Raw genomic sequence first — 12,097 nt, 5'->3', positions numbered from 1 at the left:
TTTTTTAGACCCTCTCCTGGGACCCACGAGGGTGAGAGGAGCAGGCGGAGCACCCTTGGTTGGCTCATCGGGCTGAGCAAAGGCATTTACACCACAGCGTAGAGCCACCCGTGAGTCGATTCCAACACTCGAGGTTAGGTAGAACTACCTGCTTTTCAAGTCTGTGAATTTTGCCCTGAAATGACAGGACCTTTGCATGTCAACACTGGCATGTCAGAGACCCTATCATCAATTCTATGCTATGGGCAGCAGGAGGGGGGCAGTCAAGGGGCCCCAAAAGGAAGCCTTTATGGTGCCTGGGCCTCCTGCTGCTTACCATATAATGCATTTCTCTCTTGTGACAACAGGAAAGCTTTAGCTTAGGACAGAGTGGAGAGCACATGCAAATTCTCTACTCAATGAAGGGAAAGACTTGATGTGTGTGTGTGTGTGTGTGTGTGTGTGTGTGTGTGTGTGTGTGTGTGTGTGTGTGTATCAGGTGGTGTGCTACCAACAATAGAGGGAAAGGCCGCCAATGACATCTGTGTATAGGAAAGTCACTCGGGACAAAAGGTTCTAACCTAGATCTGTTGGCTTGAGTGATAACTGGGAGATTCCAGGAGGGGCTGGTACTCCATCCTTTCCTTTCTGGCTGCCAGAAACAGGGAAAATGATCAATGTCTTGCATAGGGTTCCTGTGCAGTTAGAGGTTCACTTTCACACAGCCTACTAAATGTTTCTGCATACCATATTTGGGACTAGGATGTGAGGTCAGGGAAATTGCTTGACTCGTGTTGTTTCTTGGAGACCTAAACTTGCTATCTTGCTGCAATGAAAAGGATCTAAATGCAATGCGGTGCATGGAGCAGTTACATCCTCAACACAGATTCTCTTAAAACATGGGAGATAGAGGTTGGTCTGTTGTGAAAACCAACTCAGGGCCATCCCTAGGCCCCAGAGAGGAGCTAATTACCTCCCTGAGAAGAGGGAATCACCTCCCTGGGAACCAGCAGAGACATCTGAAATGCCAAGGATTCTCTCGTGCTCATAGCCCCCTCCCCACCTTTTGCCACAAGCCAGAATGCTAGGGGCCTATGGAACTGCGCCCCCAACCAGACTCTATCTATTATGTAATTTTCTCCAGTTCCTTCTCCAAACAGCCAGAGTGAGCATTTTTTCAAACTCAAGTTGGATTCTGTCATAACTCAACAGCCCTTTTCGGGTACGCTAGGATCCTATAGTGGCTTCTAGACCCTACCTGTCCAGACTGAGCTGGGGCTGCCCTCTCATAACTCCATACCTTCAGACATCCTTGCTTTGCTCTTGGTTCTTTTAGAGCCTGTTCAATTTGTAACTGGATGGTCACCATCTTTCTGTTCTATTAAAATTCATGAGAGGAAGACTCATTGTTTGCTCACACACATATACCCAGGGCCTAACAGTACTTGAGTCTGGGGCTTAGTCTGTGAGCTCCACACTTCGGTCTCCCTGGGTCTTGTGACTCAATCTCAAAGTTTGTTGACTGTTTGGTACCACTATGGGATCCAATTATCAAAAGGACAGTGGCTTTATGTATCAGTGTGACTTACTGTGTCAAGGGTCCCAAGGGATGAGCTTAGCTGAAAAACTGAGGCTGGGCAAGATGAGAACACCCCCACTCAAAGGGATCAAATAAATGAGGCATCAGGGAGCAAATGGACCCTCAGCTGACTGGGTAAAGAGCTTAAGATTCTGCAAAACATGAGCTGGACCAGTAGATGCCCCAGGACCCTTCCATATCTGGGCTTCTCCCAATCTGGTCCCTTAGCCCTGGGGGCCTCACCATGCCAAGCCTGGGCCACAGGAGGAGGAGTAGTTGGGGTGAGTGGGAGGGGCAGAGAGAGCAAGCAAGGCGCTCGCAGTGACCTACATCTGTTCCAGCTTTGCCTGTCCACCGCCAGACCAGACGGCTCAGAGTCCCTGGCAGCCAGCAGCAGCTGGAAACCGAGAAGGAAGCGTGTGAGGAGGCTGGAGGCTGGTGGGCCATGCAGGTGAGTGACACTGTGTACCTGGTTGTCCACCTGGTCTGTGACCGTCAGGGAGGGAGGCCCTGGGCTGTGTGCTCTAGCTTTTCTGAGAAGGAAAGAGCAGACAGTGGGTGTCAGATGAGGCCCATGGATATCTAGCTGACTGATCACAGGCCGGGGTGCATTCCTGATATTTCTAAGGGACCCCAGTATCTTTGGAGTATCCTAGAGGAGGGGATTTCAGTGGGTCCTGTCCAAGTAGTTCTGCCCTAACTCTAATTTTCCAGGCACTTCCTGGTAGAGAATGTTATATGACAAAAAAATCTTATATATGTTATATGTTAAAAATCTTACTAGCATGTTATATGTTAAAAATCTTACTAGCAGTTCAGAGTAGAGACCTCAAGGCCAAAGCTGTTGAGAGGAATCCAGATTGGTTGTTCGGTTCTGTTGAGAAGGTAAAGCTATCAGGAACCTAAGCTGTCAGAATGGAGCAGCCTCTAGGGCAGCGGGTGAGAACCATGGGTCCCAGGAAGGATTAAGGGAGACACAGCCTGAGGCCCCACACTCAGAGTCTGGTTGAGATAGGCTAAAATGAATGCTTTTGGGAAGAGCTAGGAGTCTTCCCTAATGTGGGAATAAATCCTGAAGGAAAGAATTAACCCCTTTCTTCCCATTCCTTCTAACCGAGTCTACATCCCCCTGTTCTCGAGCCAGACATGCCTCTCACTCATCAGTCTTTGCATTTGTTCTTCTTCTAGAGGATTCCAGAAGTTGCATGACTCTGGACCCTTGAGTGTCACAGGTTCCTACATCATTGGTTCTTAACTGGACCTGCAGGAGGTGAAGGTAAGGGACTTGTATCTGGATTACTTGACATGTGGCAAATAGCCACACAGTCTACTAGAGTTCACAGTGATGGAGACTCTGCTGTGCTAACCTCATGTGTCTGGGTGCTTGTGTGTTTCTGTCTATCCAATACTGACCTGAGGGAGGGAAGAATGGAGATCCTGGGGTGCCTACCCCCCACTTAGTGTAGCCAGCTGAGCCCTGCTCATCGGAGTCGTCTTCTATTTTGTCCAACCTTGTGACTCCTTTCAGTGCAGTGGCTGTGTCTCCTGTGGTGCTTATGACCGCTCCAGAACGCAATTGGCACGCAGTGACATTCCAGCACACAGGGGGGCATGACTAGGCTGCAGAGGGGACCAGAAGTGCCAGTCAGTGGGCAGTTGTGCAAGAAAGCACTGAATTTGCTGTCATGTGTAGTTCTATATCAGTGACTGAGTTTTTTGGGCAGCAAGTACGGTACCCCAAAAGGAACTGCCTGGCAGGGCTTCAACCTCTCAGGTTAGGGAGGATGGCTGGAGGAGTCTCACAAGTCTCCCTTGAACTCATTCCTGGCTTTCATCCAATCCCAAAGCCCACCCTATTCCTTGCACTAAAAGGAAGTCGGAGGTGCGGGTACATGATAGTGAAAATGTTTGGAAAAAGCTGGGACACACTCCTGTTTTCTTGATCATGTAGTTCACAAGCTCAGAGGGCAGTGGGTGGGTTTCTGATGATCTGATTGGCTTGGGGAGAGAAGAGCTTCAGAGTCATTAAACCAGGTCTCATCCCCCACAGACAGATCTGAAGGATTCCACATTGGTTAAAGATGGAGGGAGAAGGCTCCTGGACCCTAGTCGAAAAGCTAAGAGATTGATGGAGACTTTGCATTCCAAATTTGGGGAGTCACTACTGCTGAACGAGATTCCTGAATGAGTTTGATCTTACTCTCTGAATGGTGATGGGCTTGAGTCCCACCAGGAAGCCTGGCCGGCAATAGATTGTACAGTCCAGGCGCCATGGCTTCCTTTTCCTAGGGGACTGGGCATAACCTACTTCTTCCCCGGGAAATTGGTCTAGTGGAGCCATTCTAGGGAATAGCAGGAAACTAATTGTCTTCATTTTAGGGGTTAGACAATTTCTTAGGAGCATCACCTGCCTGCTTCCCAATATTCACCTTAGATCATGGCTGGTGTCCCTGATGGCATGGGAGGGGTGGAGTGGTAACAACATAGGCTATCATAAGCAATTCATCTGTCATCCTCAGGAGATCAGTTTCCACTCAGAGGAGCACAAAGAAGCTGGGACTATGGCTGGTAAGAGAGCTAACTGCCCCTCTACCCACACTGTGGTCCCTCATGCGGCCAGAAGGCGGGGAGGGGGTAGAGCCCAGAGTGCTTTGGGAGCACAGCATCTCTCCTTTTTCAACATGGGCTTGGGGATTTGCTCTGCTTTACTGAGCCTCCACAGGAACTGAACTCCTGCTTCCTGAAGAAGGGCCCTTTCCTACCTTCCTTTTCTCTAGCAACACACTCAGAGTCTTCCTGGGGTACACAACCAGAGAGGACGCCCCAAATCTCCACTAGAACGCTTAAAGCATTGTTTACAGATAGCAGGTGGGCAGGACAAGCCTACCTTGACTGCTACAGAAACTAGGGACCTGGTTCTCTGGCTGAATGGAAGGAAGGACAAGATGAACTCTTCCTGCTTTCTCCAGGAAAGCCCCCTAAGAAGTCCTCCATCCCGGGGGTGAGCATCAGGCAGCTTGTGGACGAGATCCCAGAAGGCTGCAGCACACCAGATTTCAAACAGAAGCCTGTCACCTTGGCTCTACCAGAGGGTGAGGCCCTATTGGATACCGCTGATGGAGTCATGGCTCCTGCTCTCATTTGGCCACCTAACCTTTCTGGGTACCCAGTCCCTCTTACATCCGTTGCCTATGTACCTGACCTTTATATATTCAAGTGGCATCTGTCTGTATGCTGGAAACCTAGGAGGGAGGGAAGCTTGAGGAGCCTATGAAGAAAGGGTGTGAGGAGAGTCCACGCTGTGCTGATGGGAAACAGGGGCTGTCCAATACTAAGCAGGGAATCAGGCCACCAGGTTCTTTCCTCTCCTCTCCTCGCCTCAGTGTCTTCTACAGGAAGAGGCTAAAATCTCTCTTCTCCCTCCCTGGCTGCCTGTAAAGTGTGTGCTCTGTAAGCCTCAGGATTTAAGTTTCGAGTCTTGGTATCTATATAAAAAGCTGGACGTTGGGGTGGGGGCGGTACACACAGTCTGCACACTGGGGAAAAAGAATTAACAGGGTTCCAGGGCCTTGTTGGACAGCCTGTCTAGCCAACTGAGGTTTAGATCTTGAGACCCTGTCTCAAAAAAATTAGTGGAGGGAGCTGGAAAGATGGCTCGGTGGTTAAGAGGGCTGTTCTTGCAGAGGACCGGGGTTTGGATCTCAGAACCCATGTCACCACTCATACAGTTTGTAACGCCAGTTCTAGGGGGAATCCATTGCCCTCTTCTGGCCTCCGAGGCATCACACACACACACACACACACACACACACACACACACACACACACACACACACGATACTCAGACAAACCCTAAAGCAAGCACCCATACACGTGAAGGAAAAGTGAAGGAAAAACAATTCTTTTAAAAATAGAACATGAACAAGGAAGACAGTTGACCTCTGCTCTCCTCTCTCTCTCTCTGTCTCTCTGTCTGTCTCTCTCTTTCTGTCTCTCTGTCTCTGTCTCTCTGTGTCTCTCTGTGTCTCTCTGTGTCTCTGTCTCTCTCTCTGTCTCTCTGTCTCTCTGTCTGTCTCTCTCTGTCTGTCTCTCTGTCTGTCTCTGTCTCTGTCTGTCTCTGTCTCTCTCTCTGTCTCTCTCTCTCCTCTCTCTCTCTCTCTCTCTCTCTCTCTCTCTCTCTCTCTCACACACACACACACACACACACACACACACACCACATTTCTTCCAACCTTGCCCTAAAGGGCCACATGTCTCATGGCTCACAGTCTAGTCTAGGCTCAGGAGGAGAAACCCACTTGGAATTGGTGTTCCTTCCCTAGCAATGATCCCTGCTGTAAATTTTAGTTAGCAACATTCTGGCATAAGAAAAATAATGTAACCGTATTATGCTTTTCTAACCCTGAAATAAGGTCACAAGACAGAAGGGAGGGCCCTGAGACCTTCAGGCTCTTCTGCTAAGATGTTTCTGACAGGAGGCAGCTCTGTAAGGCACAGTAACTGCCACTCCATTTTGCTGTCTTTTCTGAGGCTGGAGTCCTGTGTCGTCGCACCAGCTCCTTCGAGTACAAGACGTTGCTTACTAAGATTGTCTTGTGCATCCTCCTAGATAGAGGGAACCAAACTCATAAAATGTCATGCACTTTCTTGGCTTGGGAGAGCCCTTAGCCTACACACACATACACACACACACACACACACTCCTGAAGAAATCCGACTCCCACCCTAGTCCTGCTTACCTCCCCCTCTACAAACCACCCAGCCACACTCTTGGGAACACCAAGCCTCTGCATGATGGAAGTCAGATTCGCACTGCTTCTGGGTACCTAGAAACTGTGGTTTCCATCTGACATTATGAGTCCTGCGTAAGGGGATCAAAGTCAGGTACTTCTTTTGGAATAGAGAGCTGGGATGCCTACGACAGGCAGGATGATGTAAGTTTAAATCCAAATAACATATGTCACCTCTCTACCCCCACATCGCTTCTTCCTGCCACAGGGAAAAATGCCATCTTTCGTGCGGTGGTCTGTGGGGAGCCCCGACCTGACGTGCACTGGCAGAGCACCAAAGGAGACCTCAGCAACTCCAGCAAGTACCAGCTCTCCTCTGCTCCTGGTAGAGAGGAGCACGTGCTGCAGGTGAGCCCACGGCTGTGCCTACCCCGGTTAATGGGTCTCTTCTCAGTCCCCTACATTCATGATGGTGTCCAGTCCCCAGGTAAAGAAGAGATATTCCCACAGTTGGCTCTATTCATCTTTGACCCGTAGTTCAAGGTCTCCTGAGCCAGGAGAAGCCCTGGTGGATTTGCTGTTATCTCTCTAATACTCAGGAGACCACCTGGACCATACTGGACCACAGCCCCAGGCCTACAGTTTTGACTTTGGAAGGCTAGTTGCTTGCATCTTACTATCTTCACCTATGGAATAACATAATTATAGCACACACGTTAAGGAATTATAAAGATGAAAAGTTTGCATAAAGTGTCTAGCCAGTGGCTCTCAACCTGTGTGGGTCATGCCCTTTTGGGGGGTTCAACCAACTCTTTCACAGGGGTCGGATATCCCGTATATCAGATCATTATATCATAGTACATAATGGTAGCAAAATTACAGTTATAAAGTAGCAACAAAAATGTGTGTGGTTGGGGGGTCACCACAACACGAGAGTCAAGAACCACTGGTCAGTGTCCGGCCTTAAACTGAGTGCACACAGCTCCTGGCTTACCATGGTTCCATTTGCAGTTTTTGATCGTGTGTTGATAGAAAAGCAATGTGCACTGAATAGAAACGACACACGGAGTTTTCAGTTTTTCAGTGTGATCTTTCCATGTGTTGGAAATATGTGTGTGAGAGTTACTCTGAGCATTGGCAGAACCCACAGCCTCCATCAGTCAGAGGACAACTGTATTCTGTAGCATGTTGTGTTCGGTGACTTACATGAGGTATTTACCTCTCTTTTATAAAGTGGACTTAACTATCTTGCCCAACGGCAGGGTCTTAGATGTGCTATCTTGCATTAACATAAGCAAGGCTAGGGCAAAATTTGGTAGGTTAGCTCTACTAAATGCCTTTTCAGTTGATAATATCTACAGTTTACAGGAGGTGTGCTGGAATGCACCCTACCATCAGTCAAATAGCATCTGCACCATTAAGCAATTGTGGTTAATATTAATGATATTCTAGACAGTAACCGTGGAACACTCACAAGTACTAGGCCCAAACATGTATCACAGAGGACATGAGTTAATCCTGACCATTCTCTACTTTTTAAAGATATTCTTATCCCCACCTTACAAGTGATGAAAAAATTAAAATCCACAGAAGCCAGGCAACTTGCCCAAGGTCTCATAGTTAGTAATGCATGGCAGAGAGCTTCTTCAGTGCCAGATTCACTTGATCTTCCCCAGTGCAAGCTCTTTCTGCAACCCATATTACCTTTGATGGCAAGAACATCTGCCCTCTGTCTGAATCCAGAGTTTGTTTTGATGTCTGCATTTCTCCATCAAGACTGTGAGTTTCAGAGCAGAAAAGCTATGTCTGTACATCCTCATACTTCCACACGCAACCGTGTGCAGCACATGGAGTGAGTGCAATATGTGCTAGCCCCCTTCCCTGCCCTCGACCTCTCTCCACAGATCAACAGGCTGACTGGAGAGGATTCAGATCTGTACCGCTGCATTGCACTAAATGCTTACGGAGAAGCCTCGTGCTCAGTGAGGCTCACCGTCATCGAAGGCAAGTTTGTACCATCGGTCTAGAAAGATTTCTCCAGGGAACACTCTCAGGGTGGCAGGAGAGGAGGAAGGACCCAGGAGCTGTTGCTACTGTTTCCCCATCTCCTGCAGGAGCCCTGGTTCCACCCAGTGGCCCCCAGGTTACATGTGCCTAAAAGGCACACCTTTAGCCACACCCTGTAGCAGATACTCTGAATGGGGCCAGGACCCAGATGTTGGTTTCTAGTCCCACATCTTCTACAAAGTCAGTTTCTTTTCGCACCTGGATCTCAGTTTTCCCACTCTATAAGAGATATTTTGTGTAGGTCTATATCAGAGGGGACAAACCAGTAACACAAAGACTAAATCCTATCTCAGACATACTTGGTTTGGTTTGCATGGTGTTTGAGGATTCTTAAAGATTTGAGTAGGGATAATAGGATAGTTCATACCTCTAGAGGGAGTAAGCCTAGTCTCTCAAGCAAGTTGACATTCATCTTGTCTCTCTGAAGAGACATAAAAAAAAAAAACCTAAAAGAAGTGCAAGAAATAAAGATATTAGAATTATTTCACATAGTCAGAAATTCTGAGATTAGAGTCCAGGGCTCCTTTGCAGCTCTGGACTGTCATAGAAGGCCAAGTTCTATGTCTTTGCTCTGTCATCCTTAGCACACTGACTGATCACTGAAGACCCAGACTTATTCCACACTCAAGCAGGAAGAGAGGGAAAGGGGAGGCCCAAGTACACCCACCTCTCTCATAAAGGGAAGCAAAAGCTTAAAACTCAAAAGCTGGGAGCTTTTTGTTAACATACCATTCACTAGAACTCTGTTACACGATAGCTGTTGCTTGCAAGGGGAAAGTGTGTACCGGGTTTCCCTAGACCCTCCATTGGGAGAAGATGACAAAGAAGAGGATTGTGAATGTCTGTGGGAACAGTGGGAAAAGCAGAGTCTGATGTATTTGGCAGTTTGGGTCCCCTCCTCTGTACTTGGAACTCTCAGATGCTCTTTGGATGCCCCGAGTCTGCTGTGGCTGTCAGTGGTTGCTTCCCATTTCCCTGTCCATCTCCCTGTAGACGTGAGTGAGCCTCCCCCTCGTGATGCTCACAGTGAAGCTTTGAGGTACCAAAGCTCATGGAAGTCCCACCCTCATCTCTTCCTTTTGCTGTAACGTTGTGCTTTAGAATAGGTGGGAGGCCCAGGCCCTGGGGCTTGGTCCTTTTCCCTGGAAGACCATCCAAGTGTGTTGCTTCTCTCCCTGTCTGTCCTCACTACCTCTCTCCTCTCTCCCTTGGATGGTCCAGTGGGTTTTCGGAAGAACCGAAAGAGGCAAAAGGAACCTCAGGAGGGTAGGTAGAGTGGTTGGAAAACCCCTCTGGGGACCTTTGCATGTTGCTCCCCATCTGATACAACCACACACACACACACACACACACACACACACACACACACACACACTTGTGGGCATTACCAGAAAATAAAGAATGAAAACACTGATCATCACCCCTGACACATAGAGCCTTTCTTTGGATCCTAGACATCCAAAGATTTAAGACCTATTCTTTATTTTCTAGACCTCAGGAAGGAGCTGATGGACTTTCGAAAGATGCTGAAAAAGAGGTGGGTATGGGACTGTCTGGAGGATTTTGGAAATTCATATGGTACCCACCTTGACTCCTTCCATAAGGAAGCTGGGCTCACTCTCCACTTCTGATACAAAGAGCTAGCCTGCCATCAGTAGACATGAGGACCGAAGGGCACAGAACTCGAATCCTGGATCTGACCACTTTAAAAGTCTGTAGCCTTGAGATAGTCTTCTCCACAACCCCCTCCCCGCCCCCACCAGTCCCATTTGCAAAATGGAAGGACCCACTTAAGCAGTAATTTAAAAAATATATATGTTTTAAAGCAACAGACCAATTCAATTTTAACTTTACGTCTACTCAAAGACCTCTTACTCAGAAATCAACACTGCTAGTTGTTGCCCGAAGGTCTCCTACATGCTGATACCTCAGGGTAAGGCTTGATTCATCCAGTCTCTTCCACTTGTGACAGTGGTCCATGCTAGAGATTTCAGCCTCTGTACCTGCTCTTCAAGTACTCAGAGCACAGCTTCCCTAGACCACGCCGTTTGCCAAGATCAGTGGGTCCATACCTGGGACACCTCTGGCCTCCTGGGCCTCTGACCCACTTGCCTTGATTCCCCAGGGCCCCACCTCCAACCCCTGATAAAAAGATGGAGTCTGAGCAGGTGTGGCAGCTGTTGATGACTGCAGACCGTAAGGACTATGAGAAGATCTGTATGCAGCATGGTATCGTCGACTTCCGGGGCATGCTGCGCAAGCTGCAGGAGATGAAGAAGGAACAGGAGGACAGAATGGCCCAGGTAGTCTGGCCCTGCCCCATCCCCCACCTGGAGCACAAGGCCTGGAAGAGCCTCACACCTGGAGCTGGCTCTGGAGAACCCAATATAGTAGACGGTCTACCTTCGTCTAGCCCCACCAAGAGGTCGTGCTGAGGAAGAACCCAGCCTTCTAAGCTTGCCTTGAGCCTTGATACCTAAGTCTGATTCTTACTGAACTCTGAACTTCAGAAAAGCTAGGGCTTCACTGTCTTGATTTCCTCATATGTAAAGCAAAGATTCTAGACAAATCTAACTTGTAGGACTGAGAGAATAAGGAAGAGAATGTGTTTACATCAACTAGCCCAGCACCTAACACATAGTAAGGACCTAATGAATGTCCCCTGTTATCCTTGTCATCCTTGTTATCATTGCCAGGTGTGGGGTTTTATTTCTAGTACCCTGATTCCAGCATCTTACAACCTACACAGGAAGTTCCTCCTTGTGTCTAACTTGGCACAAGTCTATTTTTTTTTCCTTCTGGTGTTGAAAAGCAACTCGTTGTCATTATTCTGGAAGTAGCTTTTCATCAAGGGCCTCAGCATTTCTTTCAGCCATTCATACCTGTATCAACACAGGGCCTAGCACACAGTTTTGTTTTTAAGAATTATTTATTTTATGTATATGAGTAGTTGAAGACTCTGTAGCTGTCTTCAGAGACACCAGAAGAAGATACCAGATCTTATTATAGATGGTTACGAACCATCATGTGGTTACTGGGAATTAAACTCAGGACCTTGAGAAGAACAGACAGAGCTCTTAACCACTGAGCTATCTCTCCAGCTTCTGCTTAGCACACAGTTTTGCCTAGTGATGTTCACCTAATGTTTATTAACAGGAAGAACAGGTGAATGGACACCCAGAGACTTCTCTTGGTTTCCTCCGTTACCTGACTTCTTATCATTGAATTTTCTTCCTTGAGGGTTTAAGTATCCTTACTTGAGACCTCCATAAATTCCCGCTCTTCAGAGACATTGTGGGCCAGGGCTGAGACCAGATCCCGCACTCAGAGCTCTAACGGGTTTTTCTGTCCTCTAGTATGTCAGTGCCATTGCCAACTTAAGACACATCAAGGTCACCAAGGAAGGGATTGCAACGTTTGACCTGGAGCTGGATCTCAAGGACCTGGAGAGCAAGATTTACCTGTACAAGGTAAGACTAGAGGCCCTGGCAGGGGTTGCAGGTCCTGGAAGGGAAGTGATGGGTCCCGCGGAATCATCTAGAACACCTAGGCGGTAAGCATTCATCCACAGGGTTCCCAGTTAGAGTTAGGTCACACCCTATGTGAACAGTTTCCAGAAACCGCTTATCTCTCCTTGAGCCAGGCCTGCTACTCTATTTAGAGTCTAATGCCAGAGCAGGGTAAGAAAAGAGTTCTGAGCCCATGCCAACCACAGAAGGCCAGGATGGGTCTATGGGATTGG

General features: G+C 48.1%; 2 protein-coding genes across 2 annotated transcripts in view; one reads left to right on the top strand and one right to left on the bottom strand.

The window, feature by feature from the left end:
• The window catches only part of Tmem9 (transmembrane protein 9), a 678,246-nt gene that overhangs the window by 46,289 nt on the left and 619,860 nt on the right, over positions 1–12,097 (bottom strand). The window lies entirely within an intron of this gene.
• The window catches only part of Igfn1 (immunoglobulin like and fibronectin type III domain containing 1), a 47,443-nt gene that overhangs the window by 319 nt on the left and 35,027 nt on the right, over positions 1–12,097 (top strand). The window contains exons 2-10 of the mRNA XM_052201070.1: positions 1,920–2,009; positions 4,078–4,126; positions 4,528–4,650; positions 6,557–6,696; positions 8,193–8,292; positions 9,577–9,621; positions 9,847–9,892; positions 10,481–10,658; positions 11,712–11,825. Of these exons, the coding sequence (XP_052057030.1) occupies positions 1,920–2,009; positions 4,078–4,126; positions 4,528–4,650; positions 6,557–6,696; positions 8,193–8,292; positions 9,577–9,621; positions 9,847–9,892; positions 10,481–10,658; positions 11,712–11,825 (885 nt within the window). The remainder of the gene's footprint in view (positions 1–1,919; positions 2,010–4,077; positions 4,127–4,527; positions 4,651–6,556; positions 6,697–8,192; positions 8,293–9,576; positions 9,622–9,846; positions 9,893–10,480; positions 10,659–11,711; positions 11,826–12,097) is intronic.

Source organism: Apodemus sylvaticus, chromosome 12 (assembly GCF_947179515.1).
Source record: "Apodemus sylvaticus chromosome 12, mApoSyl1.1, whole genome shotgun sequence".
Classification (NCBI taxonomy): Eukaryota; Metazoa; Chordata; class Mammalia; order Rodentia; family Muridae; genus Apodemus; species Apodemus sylvaticus.
The sequence above is the reverse complement of the archived record's forward strand: the minus strand, read 5'-3'. Positions and strand labels throughout refer to the sequence as shown.